General features: G+C 36.8%; 1 protein-coding gene across 1 annotated transcript; it reads left to right on the top strand.

The window, feature by feature from the left end:
• Nucleotides 1–14,165: 14,165 nt before the first annotated feature.
• LOC113331240 (3-dehydroquinate synthase homolog) lies at nucleotides 14,166–18,209 on the top strand. Its single transcript, XM_026577979.1, has 10 exons — nucleotides 14,166–14,412; nucleotides 14,687–14,920; nucleotides 15,098–15,264; nucleotides 15,392–15,490; nucleotides 15,621–15,689; nucleotides 15,824–15,964; nucleotides 16,066–16,155; nucleotides 16,366–16,533; nucleotides 16,747–16,831; nucleotides 16,937–18,209. Exons 1-10 carry the CDS (start codon nucleotides 14,316–14,318, stop codon nucleotides 17,062–17,064), a joined length of 1,278 nt encoding a protein of 425 aa, XP_026433764.1. The 5' UTR covers nucleotides 14,166–14,315; the 3' UTR covers nucleotides 17,065–18,209.
• Nucleotides 18,210–18,287: the final 78 nt, after the last annotated feature.

Here is an 18,287-nt window from a genome sequence, read left to right as displayed (position 1 = left end):
TACCTATACCTGGTGTTGACTGGTTCCCATATCTCATTACCTGTACTCGTACCTGTACTGGTGATACCGGTCCGGTTCTATCCGGTACCGGGTTTTTACCTGCAAATCAGGATCAATTACACTGAACACATCAAGATCATATACATACAACTGCTAAGATTAAACAGATAGAAAGGTTCTGATCTATTTCAAGGATTGGAGTCATTCATCACTGCCAAGATCCAAATTACAAAATTTAATATCATTAAAACAAATCATTTCTTCCAAATCTTCTAATCTTCAACCGAATCTTCTCATTCTCAAATTGAACCACTAATTCTTCATCAATTCAAACCCAATCTTCATCCCTCTGTTATCTTCAATTTCATAAATTTTCCATTAGCTGCAACTTCCTTCAAAACCCCAACATTCAATTCCAGAAACCCATTTGAAACAACCATCGAAATCATGGTATACCATTCCAACTCAATCTCAAACATTACATAAATTAAACATTCAATTAAATACAATGTAACATAAATTTAACAAATTAATAAAACATGAACCCTAAATTTTTAAAAACAGAACTGCATGTCATTTCCAAAATCGATTGAACATGAGTTGTTGTACCCAAAATCAATTACGTGATGGTGGCTATACTTCACAGATCTATGTTATTCGTCAATCCATTAAGATTAGTTGATGGAACAACAAAAGAAAGAGATCAAAGATATACATGTTAGGTACGATTGTACTCCTCTAGTTTCTGATCCTAGATGATGTGAACCAAAGAAGTCTGTTTTAATCTTCAATTAGGGAGTACGTAATATCTGTTTATGGATTTTAATGGCTCTGTTTATGCTCGGTCAGTGAGGAAGAAGAAGAAGAAGGAGAAGAAGAAGAAGAAGAAGAAGAAGAAGAAGAAGGAAAGAATGGGTATTTGTTTTCTCTTCGGCCGTGAAAAGAAGAAGGAGAGAATAAGTGAAAGTGTATGTTAACCTAAAATGGGACGGTCATGATGTAAGATTCCTAGAAAAATCTAAGGCTATAACTAACCGGGACTTATGGGCCGGGACAGGCCGGGACTCACCTCAGAACCAGTACCGGCCTACACCGGTTCTCAATTTTAGGAACCGGTACTTGTCGCGGCTACTCCGGTTCCGGTTCGGTACGATTCCGGTTTTTCCGATTTCGGACCGGTACATGTAAAATGGACCGGGTCTTGTGCAGCTCTATGTATTGGCATTGGATGAGATTCTCCTCAACTGCTCCACTTAGGTGTCCCAATTGTTGCGAGACAACGTGAAACCCACAGTTTCCATCTTTTGGGACGTCGTCGGTACCAATAACGAACTCTTGAATAATTGGAGGGAGTTGTACGCGATACTCTTGCAACACCGGTTGTACTACCTTCCTTGGACGACCTCTTTTCTTCGCAACATCTCCTTGGCTTGCTTGACTCTCAAGAGGTAGAGTGCCATTTGGATTCAAGTTTGAGACCGTTGGTGTAGTTGAATCCTTCCTTGTCCGACCCCTTTTCTTTCCAACAAATTCCACACTTGCTTGACTCTCAAGAAGTGGAGTGCTATTTGGATTCAAGTTTGAAACCGTTGGTGTAGTTGTTTCTTTCCGCGGACGACCTTTATTCTTTTTAGCCGGCTCCTCCTTGTATTGCGCCTCGGTATAAACATGTCCGGATGGATCGCACTTTGTACTCAAATGCTCTTTAACTTGTTCCCTTTCGGATTGATCACACTTTATACTCAAACACTCTTTAATTTGTTCCCTTTCGGATTGATCACACTTTGTACTCAAATACTCTTTAATTCGTTCCCTTTATTCCGTCCTCGTCTTTGTGGTAGGTGGTCTACCCGTTGGATCTTGTTTCTCCGGTTCTTGAAGTTTTTCCATAAAAGGGTAAACAATCGGCATCAACTTGTGCTTCATAGTTTGTTTTTCCAACCTATTCAACTTGGGGTACTTTTCAAGGATTATTCTCCCAAGTTCCATGTCGCCAAACTCTTCACCGAGATCTTCTCTTGAAGCCGGTTTGAAAGATAATTGCTTCCAATAAGGATCGATATCATCAAGAGGAATGGGAGTTTTATACCTACCAAGCATATGACGACATGGAAGTCCGATAACCTTCATTATCCTACACTTACAAGGAGTGCTCGGGTCGTCATATTTTTTATACTTTTTAAACAAAGCGAGATGTTTCATCATAAAACGTATTGCCCAATGCGAGACGTCGCTATGTATACCAACAAGCATCCAATTATCCTCCTTAAACTCCCTCAACTTCCGGAAGCTACTTTCTTGGAATTGCTTTTTTATCTTGTTGATATCATTATTAGTGTACTCATGGATAACATGTTGCACCGTCACAATCCCATTTTGACTTGTTAAAAGTAGACCTTTTAGTCTCCCATGAGATTGCTCTACCATACTTGTGGATTCAAGTTTGAAATATTTATAGTCGTAAGTAAAAGCATACACAAACCTCTCTTTGTGTGGCCTAAACCATTGTTTCTTGCAATATTCCACTACTTTGGGGTAATTAGTCCCCTAATCTTCCTCGAACTCCTTCAAGTTTATCTCATATCTTGTAACACTCATCGACCAAACCACCTTATCCCACGCTTTCATGAATAACCCAAACTTGATCTCACCTTCTTTCCATTCTTCGTCTTCTTTCTCTTTCTCCTTCTCTCGCTCCTCTTTAGTTAGTTTGCTAAGACGTTCATCTTCCTCTTTTTCACGTTTAGTTCCTTTCTTTGCCTTCGGTTTTTGGATATGACTTCTACAATTCTTTCTAAGATTGCATTGTATATTCCAAGTGCAAAGAAAATTTTGTGCATTGGGAAAGACTATCCTCACGACGTTCATTATTGCTTGCTCATTTTCGGTGACTATAACCCCGAGAGTCTCGTCTTCGTGGTAGAGAAGCTTCAAAGTTTTCAATGCCCAAATATATCTATCATCCTTCTCACGATCCATAAAACACCATGCCACCATAACGTCTTATAAGTACAATCCATGAACAAAACTTGGTAAAAACAACACGCCAATTGAATCATATCGGGATGCGCAAGAAAAATACGATCCACCTTCCCCTACGGTAACTCATGGTGTCTCACCGTGTAGTTGTATTTGTGTATTAACCATTGTGATACTTCCATCACCTTTCTTCCATCCCATTCAATTCTTTTAATATTTGCCTTGGCCGCATAAATTGTAGACAATGAAGAGAGGTTATTCTTGTCATCCCTCTTGAACTTACTAAGGAGCTTGCTTGGTTTAATTCCCCAACTTGTTCTTACTTTTTCGAACTCGTGCGGTTTCAACTTGGCAACTTGACAATGCCCAACAAGAGTTTTCGGATCTTTATGGTTATGCCAACCAACAAAAACTCTACTCATTCTCCACACGTTATCGGTTTCCTTATTTCTCCCAAAAATAATCTTGAATGGGGATCCACACTTCTTTGACTTGGTCTTGTACACCCTAGTCGTCTTCTTATCATACACATAACCCTTTCTATTGTGACTTTCGTCCGGCGACCCATAACACTCGCATACCATTTCAAACTGCGTAGATTTTTGTTGGGTGTTTTTCACTAGAACACACATCTTCTCTTTGGCTTTCTCAACAATCCAATTGACCGCATCATTTTTATCCTCCTATTCCAAATCATTAGCTTAATGTGCGGAAGTATCAGGACCCCTAATTTTCTGAGCTTGAGGATGATCCGTCATCGGTACCAATGCAACAATCTATAAAACATCAAAAGTTACTTGATATGTATTACCAAGGTCGGCAAAGTCGACATATAAAACCCTGCCGACTACGAAACAGCCGGGACGTAAGAAAAAATTAACAGTGCCGACCAGACTAGAGTCGGCAAGGTTCGAAAACTTGAAAATGCCGGCTTAAGCATTTTCAAGTAACAACTCCTGTGTTATAAAACTGGAAGTCGACAGGGTTCAAATTTTCTACCTTGCCGACACGGGTACTGCTCATGAAAAGTCGGCATGTTGTTCAAATATAAACCACGCCGGTGTATTTTGTCGGCATGATCGACAAGCGTCAACCATGGCGACCAGGTGCAGCAAAAGTGAAAAAACAAAACCAAAATACATCATTTGCATGGAAAAATCACAATCTTCACCACGTATGTTGTCTACCTGATTACTTATAGCTCCATTCTCTTCTTCTTGGTCATTGGATTCTACGTTTGGCTCAAGATATTCATCACTTTCATACCCATCATGAGTTTGAGGAAAATAAAAGTGAGGGTCATGCATGTAATCCATTTGATCATGGTCTGGTAGATCATCATACAAGTACTCATATGTAGGAGGAAAGTTAGAAGACCCCCCCACTTTAAAATCAGGATTTGAATCACTCATATCACAAATTTCTCACCTTCTTTCCATTCTTCGTCTTCTTTCTCTTTCTCCTTCTCTCGCTCCTCTTTAGTTAGTTTGCTAAGACGTTCATCTTCCTCTTTTTCACGTTTAGTTCCTTTATTTGCCTTCGGTTTTTGGATATGACTTCTACAATTCTTTCTAAGATTGCATTGTATATGCCAAGTGCAAAGGAAATTTTGTGCATTGGGAAAGACTATCCTCACGAGGTTCATTATTGCTTGCTCATTGTTGGTGACTATAACCCCGGGAGTCTCCTCTTCATGGTAGAGAAGCTTCAAAGTTTCCAATGCCCAAATATAGATATCATCATTCTCACGATCCATAAAACACCATGCCACCATGAACGATTGCTTATCCGAGGTTTGTCCAACAATATTCAATAAAGGCATGTTGTACCTATTCGTCTTATAAGTACAATCCATGAACAAAACTTGGTAAAAACAACACGCCAATTGAATCATATCGGGATGCGCAAGAAAAATACGATCCACCTTCCCCTCCGGTAACCCATGGTGTCTCACAGTGTAGTTGTATTTGTGTATTAACCATTGTGATACTTTCATCACCTTTCTTCCATCCCATTCAATTCTTTTAATATTTGCCTTGGCCGCATAAATTGTAGACAATGAAGAGAGGTTATTCTTGTCATCCCTCTTGAACTTACTAAGGAGCTTGCTTGGTTTAATTTCTGAACTTGTTCTTACTTGTTAGAACTCATGCGGTTTCAACTTGGCAACTTGACAATGCCCAACAAGAGTTTTCGGATCTTTATGGTTATGCCAACCAACAACAACTCTACTCATTCTCCACACGTTATCGGTTTCCTTATTTCTCCCAAAAATAATCTTGAATGGGCATCCACACTTCTTTGACTTGGTCTTGTACACCCTAGTCGTCTTCTTATCATACACATAACCCTTTCTCTTGTGACTTTCGTCCGGCGACCCATAACACTCGCATACCATTTCAAACCGCGTAGATTTTTGTTGGGTGTTTTTCACTAGAACGCACGTATTCTCTTTGGCTTTCTCAACAGTCCAATTGACCGCATCATTTTTATCCTCCCATTCCAAATCATTAGCGTAATGTGCGGAAGTATCAGGACCCCTAATTTTCTGAGCTTGAGGCTGATCCGTCATCGGTACCAATGCAATAATCTACAAAACATCAAAAGTTACTTGATATGTATTACCAAGGTCGGCAAAGTCGACATATAAAACCCTGCCGACTACAAAACAGCCGGGACGTAAGAAAAATTTAACAGTGCCGACCAGACTAGAGTCGGAAAGGTTCGAAAAATTGAAAATGCCGGCTTATGCAATTTCAAGTAACAACTCCTGTGTTGTAAAACTGGAAGTCGACAGGGTTCAAATTTTCTACCTTGCCGACACGGGTACTGATCATGAAAAGTCGGCATGTTGTTCAAATATAAACCACACCGGCGTGTTTGGTCGGCATGATCGACAAGCGTCAACCATGCCGACCCTGTGCAGCAAAAGTGAAAATACAAAACCAAAATACATCATTTGCATGGAAAAATCACAATCTTCACCACGTATGTTGTCTACCTGATTACTTGTAGCTCCATTCTCTTCTTCTTGGTCATTGGATTCTACGTTTGGCTCAAGATATTCATCACTTCCATACCCATCATGAGTTTGAGGAAAATAAAAGTGAGGGTCATGCATGTAATCCATTTGATCATGGTCTGGTAGATCATCATACAAGTACTCATATGTAGGAGAAAAGTTAGAAGACTCCCCCACTTCAAAATCTGGATTTGAATCACTCATATCACAAATTTCTCAAAACCCTTACTCCCCCCCCCCCCCCAAAAAAAAAAAACAAACTTCCTCTACTACTTCATTCTACTTTTCTCTCTAAATTATTTCTAAAACCCAACTTATAAATCAACTAACTAATTTAACTAATCTAATCATTTTAATTAAGGGGAAATTAGACTCAGGCCCAACCCATGGATATCCCATAATATGAGGCCCTTAATTAAAAGAAATTTAAATCTAGGCCCCGAGTTATTAAAGGACATTCATACCCTTTTATTTATTGTCAAGCCCATAATTAAATAAAATTTAAAACTAAGCCCCTAATTAAATAAAATTTAAAACTAAGCCCAAAATTATTACAAATATATGTATTAATTTAATATTTATTTACAACAATTTTTTAGCATGTGTAACTAGAAGTTACACACGCATATGTCTAGTGTAATTGAGAGTTACATAGGCATCTATCTAGTGTAACTGAGAGTGACACATGCATTTGACTTGTGTATTCAACATCAACTCCAATTCCAGCGAGACCGATATCACATATGATCAATTAGCTTTTATGAAGTTATCAGAATCCTGAAATATAACAACAAGCAATCAGTTTTTATAAGATTAAATGAACAACATATTCACTTTCACATACATCTGACTAGTTTAACTAACAGTTACACATTCATATTGGAATTCAATAAATTAAGGCAAGAACATAAGCATGATTACCAAATGTTATAATTTTCAAAACACTGATTTCTGCGGTAAAAATACGAGTTAAGGGTTCAACATTTCGGGGCAACCGAAGAATAAGAAACAACATATAAACCGAGGCATGCTGGACTAACCTTGCAGTATCAAGAGAAATTTTCATTCGCATGTGCCACGTGAGAGTCGATCCATGAGAAGGTCCTGAATGTCAATCAAAATAGTGTCAACCTTTGCAAGTTTCAGTAACGTCTGACATAAAACGTTCAAAAAGTAATAGTTATGCCGTGTAATTGAGTTTCTATAGATCCATTACGCATCAATTGGTAAAATATGAACTTTGTCTCGCCATAAATACAATAACCCAGTAGGGAAATTATAGTCGAATGTCAAATACTACTCAACGAATATACTTCATTCTGTAATTCGAACTCAGTCTAACATCAGAATGACCAAAATATGAAAAAGAAAACTTTACAATGATCTCTATAAATGAAGTTGAGTAAACCTTAAATTCAGTTTCTGCATCTTGTCTTTCGCAATTCAATCTCTTGACAGATGCAATGAGATTGTCATCATCAATATGAGCTCTATAAACACATCCAAACCCACCCTTACCCAAAATATTAGTCTCATTAAACTTGTCAGTAAGAGAGCAATACTACTTTTCAGAAAACGAGACAAATATATTTTCAAATTTAACACACTGAAATAGCATGTGTAATTGGCAGTTACACATCCAACTAGCATGTGTAGCTAGCGGTTACACATCCAACTAGATTGTGTAACTGGCATGTGTAATTTTTGGTTACAAAGTTTGTTCATTTTAGCATGTGTAATTAGAAGTTACTTATGCATATGTCTAGTGTAATTCAGAGTTACGCATGCATCCTACTTGTGTAATTAGAAGTTACACAAGCATATAACATGTGTAACTAGAAGTTATACATATAAATAACTTGTGTATATCACATGTTCTACTACGAAACATCTAAATTTAATACGAGCTATAAATGTTTCCTAGTTACTACGGAAAGCATACAAGCTAATTAAATACAACGGACTTCATTAAAACACTAAATATAAACATCAAACCCATCAAAAAGTTAAGGTACCTGGGAAGTGTAGTAACTCCCACACAGATCATGAGGAGCCTTTGGAGGAACAAAAAGAACAACCTTGAACTCAACATCACCTTCAGCTTTGAAATGACTCCAAGACATAAGCTTGTCCTCACTACAAATCCTGTTAAGAAAACCATAATTCACATTTGGATCAGCAATTTATAATTCATAGTGAATGAACAGTTCAAACTAGCAATTCATAGCAAACTGACGCACTTCAATGTGGCAAGTTCAAAAGAAGAAAGCAACTCAACAAAAATTTAAATTGCATCTGTACGACGAAACATAAACTTTATATCCTATCCAATCAGCATGTGTACCTAGAAGTTACACATATAATTAGCTTGTGTAACTAGTAGATACACATCTATTTATTATCATGTGTAACTAGTACCTGCACATCCATTTAGCATGTGTATATAAGTTACAATACATGAAGTCATTTATTTTATCACTCAATGACTGCCTGATTTGTATATATAATGACTTGCTTGCAAGAGAAAGTTGAATACATGTTCCAATACCTATTCCACCAGAACACCACCACTGGTTTCAAATCCTCATACAAACCTGTTCCTATACCACCACCTCTACCACCAAAACGTGTCAATCTGGAAAAAAACAACAAAAATATGCACTATTTCATGGGACTGTGTACCTAGCGATGTGTATCTATAATCTACACATCTAATTAGCATGTGTAACTGGTAGCTACACATCCATTTAGCTTGCGTACCTAGAAGTTACACATCTAATTAGCATGTGTAACTAATAGTTACACATCCAATAAAGGTCAGATAACTTACAGCAAATCAGTAGCCAACCTGATTAAACTCCGGAAAGTCCTCCGCTTCCAGAGCTAAACGTCCATGGGTTTCATATACCTGGAACCACAAGAGTTAAAAATGCATCTTACTAGCAAAAAATTCCATCAAAGCATCATACTAACAAGGTTCAAAGACACGTTATCTGATATTATAAGAACAATAGTTGATCCTAGATTCCCAGCGCAATAAATCATACATGTCAGAGCTAAAAAAAAGTTTTAAGTACATAAGGTAACTCACCATTAATTATGTTATACCGAATCAGGACCTAAAGAAAGACGCATACAAGTTTCACAAGTTTGTTCTGCATATAGTTGTCTTGCAAAGTAATAAGACAAAAAGGTACCATAATATCAGATTAAAATGAAGTATCTGCTCTTCTTGTTAAATGAAATCTCTTGAATTGCAATCACACTACGAAAAAGTTGTTTTTATGGTCGATCACAATAACAATGCAACTTAAAAAGGAAAAAAATGCACAACTGGCAAATAAACTGCTTTACTATTTGCAGGAACTAAGTGAATAAATTACAATTAAGAGATCAGTTGAATAAGAACTTAAATAGATGTGTAATACGACTTGTGTAACCGGAAGTTACACATGCATAAGGCACGTGTAATCGGAAGTTACACATCCAATCAGATAGTGTAACTAGCAGTTACACATTCAGTTAGTATATCCTCGGACATGAACAAAAACGTGCCTATGCAGAGGCACAAACTGATACACAAGCAAACCAATACCTGCGCTTACAGTCTCTGCACCATCATCAATCACAGCTAGACCTTCCTGCAAATTTTAACAGATTGATTGGTTTGAAATGAAAACCAAGGAGGCAACTAAAACGGAAATCAAACGAAAACTAAAATGGAAAACTTACTTCGAGTAAAGTTTCCAAATTAAAGCATCTGTAGCACGGCCGGATGACCAGGAAAAACGCCTCTCTACTTCTTCAACGGTCACATAACCTTGAGCCTAAGATTACCGAATACATTTTAGTACTATTTTTCTCAACCATAAAACGTACAATACCGATTTTATAGCCACTCAAATATATATATCTTATCCAGAACAAAATTCATACAATACTAATATATTAAATATAGGCAAACCATTGCATAGTCAAGTACATTATATCCCAAAACAAAACAAAACAAAAGGGGGAGAAAGACATTTCTATCAGAATCTCGATACACTGAATAATGTGCCAGTGATTGTTTGTAAACATTAAACTTTCACCAACCGAACAACGAAGTTTAAGGTTTCCCGACCGTATCATATCCTGAGTATCCCTAGGAAGTTAACAATGCAACGCATTTTAGTTGACAAGTTATGCTGACAATAAAAAGGTAAAGACGTCTGAGAAAATAATATACAGTCATGTTCAAACAAGCGAATTGAGAAAGACTTGTATGAGAAGCTAGAAGGGAATGACACAGATATAGTGACTATAGTTCTCGTCACATTGGTGGACTTATAGTGTCTGTAATTCTCGTCTCAACCTTGATTTCCTTTCAGTACCAGATAAAAACCAACAAAATACCATTTGAAACCAATAAATAGTCACCTGAAGAACCAGTATCAACTTTTGATTGTTCAAAATGCTCTAGCAAGATCATGTAAAGTATCTCCAACTTACAGTGTACAGTACGGCTCCAACATCCATACCAAACTTCTCAGCTTCATATCAAAACACCACCACTAACTCCAAATCCAAATTATCCTCAAAACCTGATCCACCACCACCACTGCCTCCGCATCCTCTTCCAAAACCTGCACCTCCACCATCAACACCACCACAAATTCTTTAATCAAACTGCATATTTGTAGTCCAAGATTCAAGATAAGCAAACTAAAATCGAACCAGAATGAAAAGAATGCAACCTTAATGGAAAGAATGCAACATTTTCAAGTAAAAAGTCGAACAAAGAGATTCTGACTATCGGCTGAGAAAAAATACACAACTCACTGGTTAACAATGTAACAAAATAATTTTACACATAAATTATTAGTAGTAACAATCATTACTATACGTAAGTAAAATCTATGTAAACAGAAGTTACACATTCAAACAATATGTGTAAGTAAAAGTTACACATCTAATTAGCATGTGTAACTAGAAACTACACATTTATTTAGTCTGTGTAACTTGAAGTTACACATCCACTTAACTTGTGTAACTAGAAGGTAGCAACAATATGGGTATTTCAGTAGAATTGTGGTTACCAAGGGATCTTGTTTCCAGGCGTTTCCTCTTAGATTTACCGATGTCAGTGAACTTCTATCTGCAAATAAGGGACAAGACAAGTTAAAGATCACCATCATTCTACCTATCAATTTGTTTACTTCATAGTCTTCTCTATCTTCTCGAAATGAAATTGAAGTTTTCAGTTTTTGAGATTTATGAAAATACTTTTTGAATTCCATATTGAGATCTATCACTTAATTATTTTGATCGAATTAAAATGATTGCAACAGAAGAAATTTACCTGTTCAATAATTTTTGGTGATGAAGTCTTCTCGATCTTTCACTGCTGATGACTTTATCGATCTTCTTTACCTCAGGAAGATGGACTTCAGGAATATTTGGGCGAGACCTGAAAAGAACAATAACAAATTCATAGGAAACAACTCCAAAAGAAAATAATCCATTGGAAAACTTGCAAACGCTCAATTAATCGACTCACTTTTGGATGAAGGTAGATGCATTCGACCACAAGAACAGAACAACCAAAGTCAATATAGAACAGTGGCAGACCAAAGTGAGCAAGTGGTATTCCAACAATTCAAATAGAACCCATGTAACAGCAGCTCCACCAAGAACACTAGCTGAAATCTTCTTGTTCCTCCATAAGAAAACATCAGCAGCTGCAGCAGCATAAAATTCACAACACATTAATCATAACGAAAAATCTAAGCATTCACAAATCAACCAATCAATTTTACTAAAATAATTTTGGGCCAGATCGTAACAAAATAATTTCTCAACTCTCAAATTCAAAAAGACATGTAGGTGGACTGTAAAGTAAACAAATTGATATATGAAGTAATGGTGATCTTTAACTTGTCTTATCAATTATTTGCAGAGGGAAGTTCACTGGCATCGGAAATGTGTTTGTTGGATAAGCTACATGTTATGTTTTGTTAGCTATTGCGGTAATTCTATTCTCTTACGATGATTGAAAAGGAATACACAGATGCATATCTTGAAGTTTACCTTCAACAAACTCGACTGTTTCAAATTTCAGTAACAATCTTGCTCAAACAAATAAGCTACATGTTCTGTGATTCTCATTACTTTAAGTCAATCTATACTTCTGTACCTTCGCAAAAGATAGTTTAATTCAATATAATCTTATAATGCTTGTCCATGAATGCAAGTTTCTGATTTTCAATTGCTAAGACATGAAGCAAAGTATATCTTTAGTGTTTCTGTTTTCAATTACTAGGACAACATTGACCAAATGAATTTTCAGAAAAATAAGGCTTTTAATAACTATATACATTGTTTACGTGTATGTGTGGATTGCAGGGAGTGGTGGTTTTGATAATGATACCAAAAAAGTGGTTAAGCAGATGAGGATGGTGTTGTCTAGTGAGCTTCAGGTAAACATGACTCCATAAAATTTGATTGTGATTGCCACATTTCTAGGTATCTATATATGTTGGCATATGGATGTCTAACTGCTAGTTATCCGAAACCTATAACTAACAGGATGTGTAACTAGCAGTTACACATTCTGGGATATAAAGTTTATGTTATGTATATTGCAAGTTCTTATGAAAACGTATATCATGCATATTAGAATGACTAGATAACATTGTTCGGCAGTTGCTTTATGGCCAGCTTGTTCTCAGTAAAGGACCATCATTCAGTTTGGATGAGGATCTAGCAGTAACTACCAGGATGTGTAACTTCTAGTTACACATCCTGGGATATAAAGTTTATGTTATATATATTGCAAGTTATTATAAATACAGCTATAACAAGCTTGGTAATACCCAAATTCCACCTTCGTAAATCTAATCAGATCCACGAAATCAATCAGTTCAGCTACAAAGTGAGATACCGATCAATATAGCTTCAATTTTCACATGTTTAATATTTAATTGATTCATACATCCTAATCTAAGTATACAAAAACACAGAAATCACAGCCACTCAAACCTCGATAAGATCACAGACAAGCAAAACAAACTAAACATCTAGGAATTGACATCAACTTTACATACAAACCCCAATCAAGTGCATCGATCATGAAATTAACAGTAAAACAAATCATTATCCACCTCCAATAACATGCAACTAAGTCCACTAAAACCAGATCAGAAATTATTTCAAATCCAAACAAAATCAAACCACATCTAGAACTTCAAGCTCAAAATTCAACCTCAAAAAACCTAGATCAACCACCAAACTACCAAACAAATCTACAAAAAATCACAAAAAATCAGTAGTGAGATTCTTACGCTTTCCACCACCAAAGACATGATTAACAGGTTTCTTCCTTCCCAAGAGGCGATTAATAGCAGAATGAACACCTTTTGCTGATGAAGATTTAGGTACTGACTGATGTTTAACTTCCTTTTCATTATCAAAATCAGATGAAGACGATGATGATTAATCATGTGAATGAATCTTCTCTGATATCTTCTCCATCAACGATGAATGATTTTTACGAAATCTCCATTGAATCAAATCAATTCGCAAGGTGGAAAATGAATCTCAGAAAACCCTAGAAATGGTTTCTCCACAGACGAGAGAGAGGAAAGAGAGAGAAAGAAAATTTAGAAATGAAAATATCTACTGATTTTATTCTTGTTTAAATAGAAAAGGGTAAAGTTGTCATAGCGAAAAAAACATTTTCGTTATGAAGCCCTAAAAATGAAAGTATTGGGCCTCGAAATATCAAAATATGAAAATATGGAGTTGATAGTGGAGGATCCATTTTGTGGGGCTTGTAAATATTGAACCCATATAGTAGGGTGGTTCTAGTATTTTTCACTTTAATTAAATTAGTGTTAATCATTGTGGGAGCATTTTAGTCATTTATAAAATATAAGGTTAAGGGGTGGTTTGGTTTTACTTCATAATGACCAGATTTTATCTTATTTGGGTATACCCCAATTAGTTTGGGTATACCCCGATCAAACCAGGTTATTAATCACTTACACTGTCGCGGAAGTTCATCCAATCCCTTTTTGGTAAAACAGTCGTATTGCTGGGTCTATGCCTGAAATTCTAAATTTGTCGACACTCTAATCTTTTTCTTTCGAAGTCATTCCCGGGGAACAAATGTAGTGTCAATTTTTACCTCCGTTCAGGGTTCATACCACTACACATCATTGAGTCATTGACTCCTTGTGGTCTTGATAATCCAACGTCCATTGCCAACAGAACCTAGATAATAAAACAGAACTTTATAAAACCCCAAAATGAGTGAAGAAAAAAAGATAGAAAGATGGCTTTATTGACATCTTCTGTTATTTCAGTTTCAGTTGGGAATTACCAAAAACAGTTGGTTTCTAGGGTTACATCCCAGATACAAACACAAACAGGTTTTCATCTTTTTCTTTTTACGATCTTTGTTTCAATTTTTAAATTTTCAGTGAGTATATGCTAACATTTTCGATCAAGACTCTACATTTAGAAATTAACTACGAACCCTAGGTTTTGTTTACCGATTTTGATAACCCAGTGTAGAGTTCATTTGCATTTCACCAATTTTGATAGGAAATTCAACAAAAGAGATGATTGATTGAAACTCATATGAGGGTTTGCCTTGCATTTGAATGCAATCAGATTCATGGGCGTAATATGTTTTTTGTTTAGGGACCAACGGCGGGTGGATTTACATCTCTGCCGTACTGAATTCTAAGGGAGCTCGATCTCGAACTAAGTCACGCTCAACAATGTGTTCAGCTGTGAATATGGAGAGTTATGAGCAACCAAAGCAAGTATGGATATGGACTGAGAACAAGCAAGTAATGACTACTGCCGTTGAAAGAGGATGGAACACACTCATTTTTACATCTGACAATAAAGACCTTGCAGATGAGTGGTCATGTAAGCTACTACTCGATGACTTATCTTTTTATGCATTATCATTTCCTCGGCGCTAGATTTTTGTGTTATTTCGGGACTTGCAACTTTTATTCCTGTATTGTGATTGCACCCAACGAAAGAGTTACAATGTTCTGCTTAAAAAGTTTTCTAATTTCAAAATGTTTTCGGGTCTTGTAGCGATTGCTTTGATAAATCCTCTATTTATTGGGGATGGAGCGATTTTAGATAGCCAGAACAAAAAAGTTGCCTCATTTTCTGAATTATCTACTCCCGAACAGTTGCAACAACTTCAACCAGATGATTATGAGGCGAAAAATGTTGTTATAAGTTTGCCAAATTGGCAGGTCTGCATTCGGATCAAGAACAACCTTGTCTTTTCTTTTCTTTTCTTTTCTTTTCTTTTCTTTTCTTTTCTTTATTCACAATTAATCTTGTTGCTCAGCACAGACTTCATGGTTATGAATTTTTTAGGTGATACCTGCAGAGAATATAATCGCAACCTTCCAAGGAAGCCAGAAAACAGTCTTCGCCATCTCAAAAACTCCCTCAGAAGCACAGCTTTTCCTTGAGGTATGTTGCAGTCATCTTGAATCTATTGAATTAAGAAATTTTGGCCTGAATGTGTAGAAAACTAGCTAAGTCTGTAATATTTATAAGAGGTGCACCCTTTAAACACCTGTGAATGTTTACATTATGTTAGGCATTGGAGCTCGGTCTTGGTGGAGTTGTTTTGAAAGTTGAAGACATCGAAGCTGTTCTTGAATTGAAGGTAATTTCTAGCATCGAAGGTCTAGAATGCTTAAAGCTCATTTTTCTTTTCATCATCGGTAATAGGGCTTGTCTGGAAGATTACTACATAAACTCATCCGTCCTTTCTTCTCTCATCATGGTTAATATACTCAGAACTATCTTGACAGAAGAAATGAAGCAAGGAACTTGTTATGTCTGTCCAAAGCTACTGTAACACGAGTTGAAATAGCTGGAATGGGTGACCGTGCATGCGTGGATCTTTGTAGCTTAATGAGGCCTGGCGAAGGACTTCTGGTTCGTTCCTGCGTTGTTTCTATCCTCCGCTGGCTATGTTTATGTATTTTGAGAATAAATATATTTTTTCTATGCGAGTCTAACCTTTAACTGTTATATAGGTTGGATCTTTTGCAAGAGGCCTTTTCCTTGTTCACTCAGAATGCATGGAATCAAATTATATTGCTAGCAGACCTTTTCGAGTCAATGCAGTGAGTGTTAGTTTTTGAGCGCCTGTAGTTGATATTATAGCTGATAGAAGTTTGACCCTAGTGGAATAGATCACTTTACTCAAAAGTTTGACTCTGTTTGAAGTAGAGCTAAAAAAGCTTCATCTGACACTTATCCAGCCTCAATTGTTTTATTTTTCTTCCAAATGTGCTGAATGAGATTGGCTACTTCGTTGTATCTGTTGCTTGCAGGGACCAGTACATTCCTATGTTGCTGTTCCAGGAGGGAAAACTTCGTATCTGTCAGAGTTGCAAACAGGAAAAGAGGTTATTGTAGTTGATCAACGTGGGCAGCAAAGGACAGCAGTTGTAGGGCGCGTAAAAATAGAAAAGAGACCACTCATTCTTGTGGAGGCAAAGGTTTGTTCACGTTAAAATCTTACTCGATATTCCGTAAGTAAAGCTCTCAGTAAGGATTTTGTTTATAAATTATTTTACATAGTTGCATGAGTGCCTTTACAGAACTTTTGGCATAATCTTTCAAAACGAAATCTGGAACCTTTTTCGTTACATCTTCTAGTTCTGAGCTGTTGCTGATGCTAATCATGGATCACTTTTGTTAATTCCTGGCAGTTGCAACAAGAACCTGAAAACCAAACATTCTATAGCATCCTTTTACAGAATGCAGAAACGGTTGGATTAGTTTGTCCCTGTCAAGGTCCATTCTGACTCTCTACAAAAGTTTCCTGCAATCCTGGCTCTTTCTTCTTTGTGTTGATGGAATTTGGCAGATTTTTTTATAAATATCCCTAATGTTAGACAGGTACTAAGCCAACCAAAACTGCAATTCCTGTGACTTCACTCAAAGTTGGAGACGACATTATGGTGAGAATTCAGGGTGTTGCCCGGCATACAGGAATTGAAATTCAAGAATTTATTCTCGAGAAGTGAGTATGCAACAAATAGCAAGTAAGAGTTATTCATTAGTTCTAGTTTACAGCCAACATTACTAGCAGCTTTAATTCAAACATGTACTGTGAAGAAAAAACCAACTGCATGTTAAATGTAAGCAGAGGGCAATACATGGTTAGTCATTAACTTATGGTTAAGTGCTAATAGCACATTGAGTCGTTAAATGACTAGTATAAATCTCGAACCAGAATCCTTTTTACATGCCCCCCTTGTCCTTGTTTCTGTTCTTATCCTTCGGACGTTATCCCATTCACCTATAGTGGTATGTATATGTGTTACAAGCAACCCTGATGTCTTCAGGCTCCTACTCAAGCGGGTGATTCTTGATTTGATTAGCCAGTTTTATATTTCTGGACTTTTACATGATCCAAGCTGCTATATAATCACGGTTCATTGGCATACTTCACATGACTCAATAACCAGTCCTGCTCGACATAGAAAATCCACCATGCATCCAGTGTCATGTTGCTCTACCATGGACAGAGGGCACTTAATGGCTCCATGCTGAAAACAAATGTAACCAGTTGGAAATCTTTTGCTTCCATCTTGAAAATCTCAAATAAGAGCAGGTAGTCCAGTTTCTGCCACTATCTTGTTTAAAAGATTTGGATCTTTCAGACAAGTGCAGGCGCCGAAGTAGCAGATATCTTAGCGGCTTTATGCAGCTCAGAGAATGTTTCTGGACGCAGATTTCTAATTGGAGTTTTGAATACAAGAGCCATTCCATTGATGCAGGCTTTAACGAGGTATAATTGTGTCACATATTTGGGGCAATCAAGTTCCTGAGGATAAAAGAGGTTTCTATTATTTTTGCATTTGTCTGAGAAAGGTCGGCGATCAATATACGAGTATTTCACAGTTTAGACAGTTGGGATTAGTTGGGCTACATGTATATCAGTTCGATTTTGCGAGAAAAAGATCTTGATGATATCAGAACCTGAAAGGTTGCTGTGGAGCCATTTATCTTCTGAAGACTTACATGGTGCAACTGTCGTCAGGATATGGCAGCAGGCAGCAGCTATTTACATGGGATCATGGGTCTCCTATAATAAACTTGTATGAAACCATATAACATAAAATAAATAACAGTTTTTAAGTATTTCAATACTACTCTATGTTTCTGATATGCAACTGTCAGTATTGCAATTCTCGAGTTCATGCTGGTCTGAATAAGGAAAATGTTGGGGAAATGTCTTCAGTGA

This window comes from Papaver somniferum, unplaced genomic scaffold, assembly GCF_003573695.1.
Source record: "Papaver somniferum cultivar HN1 unplaced genomic scaffold, ASM357369v1 unplaced-scaffold_125, whole genome shotgun sequence".
Lineage (NCBI taxonomy): Eukaryota > Viridiplantae > Streptophyta > Magnoliopsida > Ranunculales > Papaveraceae > Papaver > Papaver somniferum.
The sequence above is the reverse complement of the archived record's forward strand: the minus strand, read 5'-3'. Positions and strand labels throughout refer to the sequence as shown.

Excerpts from the sequence above, each read along its gene's own strand:
- LOC113331240 (XM_026577979.1), top strand. The coding sequence starts at position 14,316 with ATGGCTTTATTGACATCTTCTGTTATTTCAGTTTCAGTTGGGAATTAC. Across the intron at positions 15,965-16,065 it reads GGCCTGGCGAAGGACTTCTG|GTTGGATCTTTTGCAAGAGG; the intron begins GTTCGTTCCTGC and ends ACTGTTATATAG. Across the intron at positions 16,156-16,365 it reads GACCTTTTCGAGTCAATGCA|GGACCAGTACATTCCTATGT; the intron begins GTGAGTGTTAGT and ends TGTTGCTTGCAG.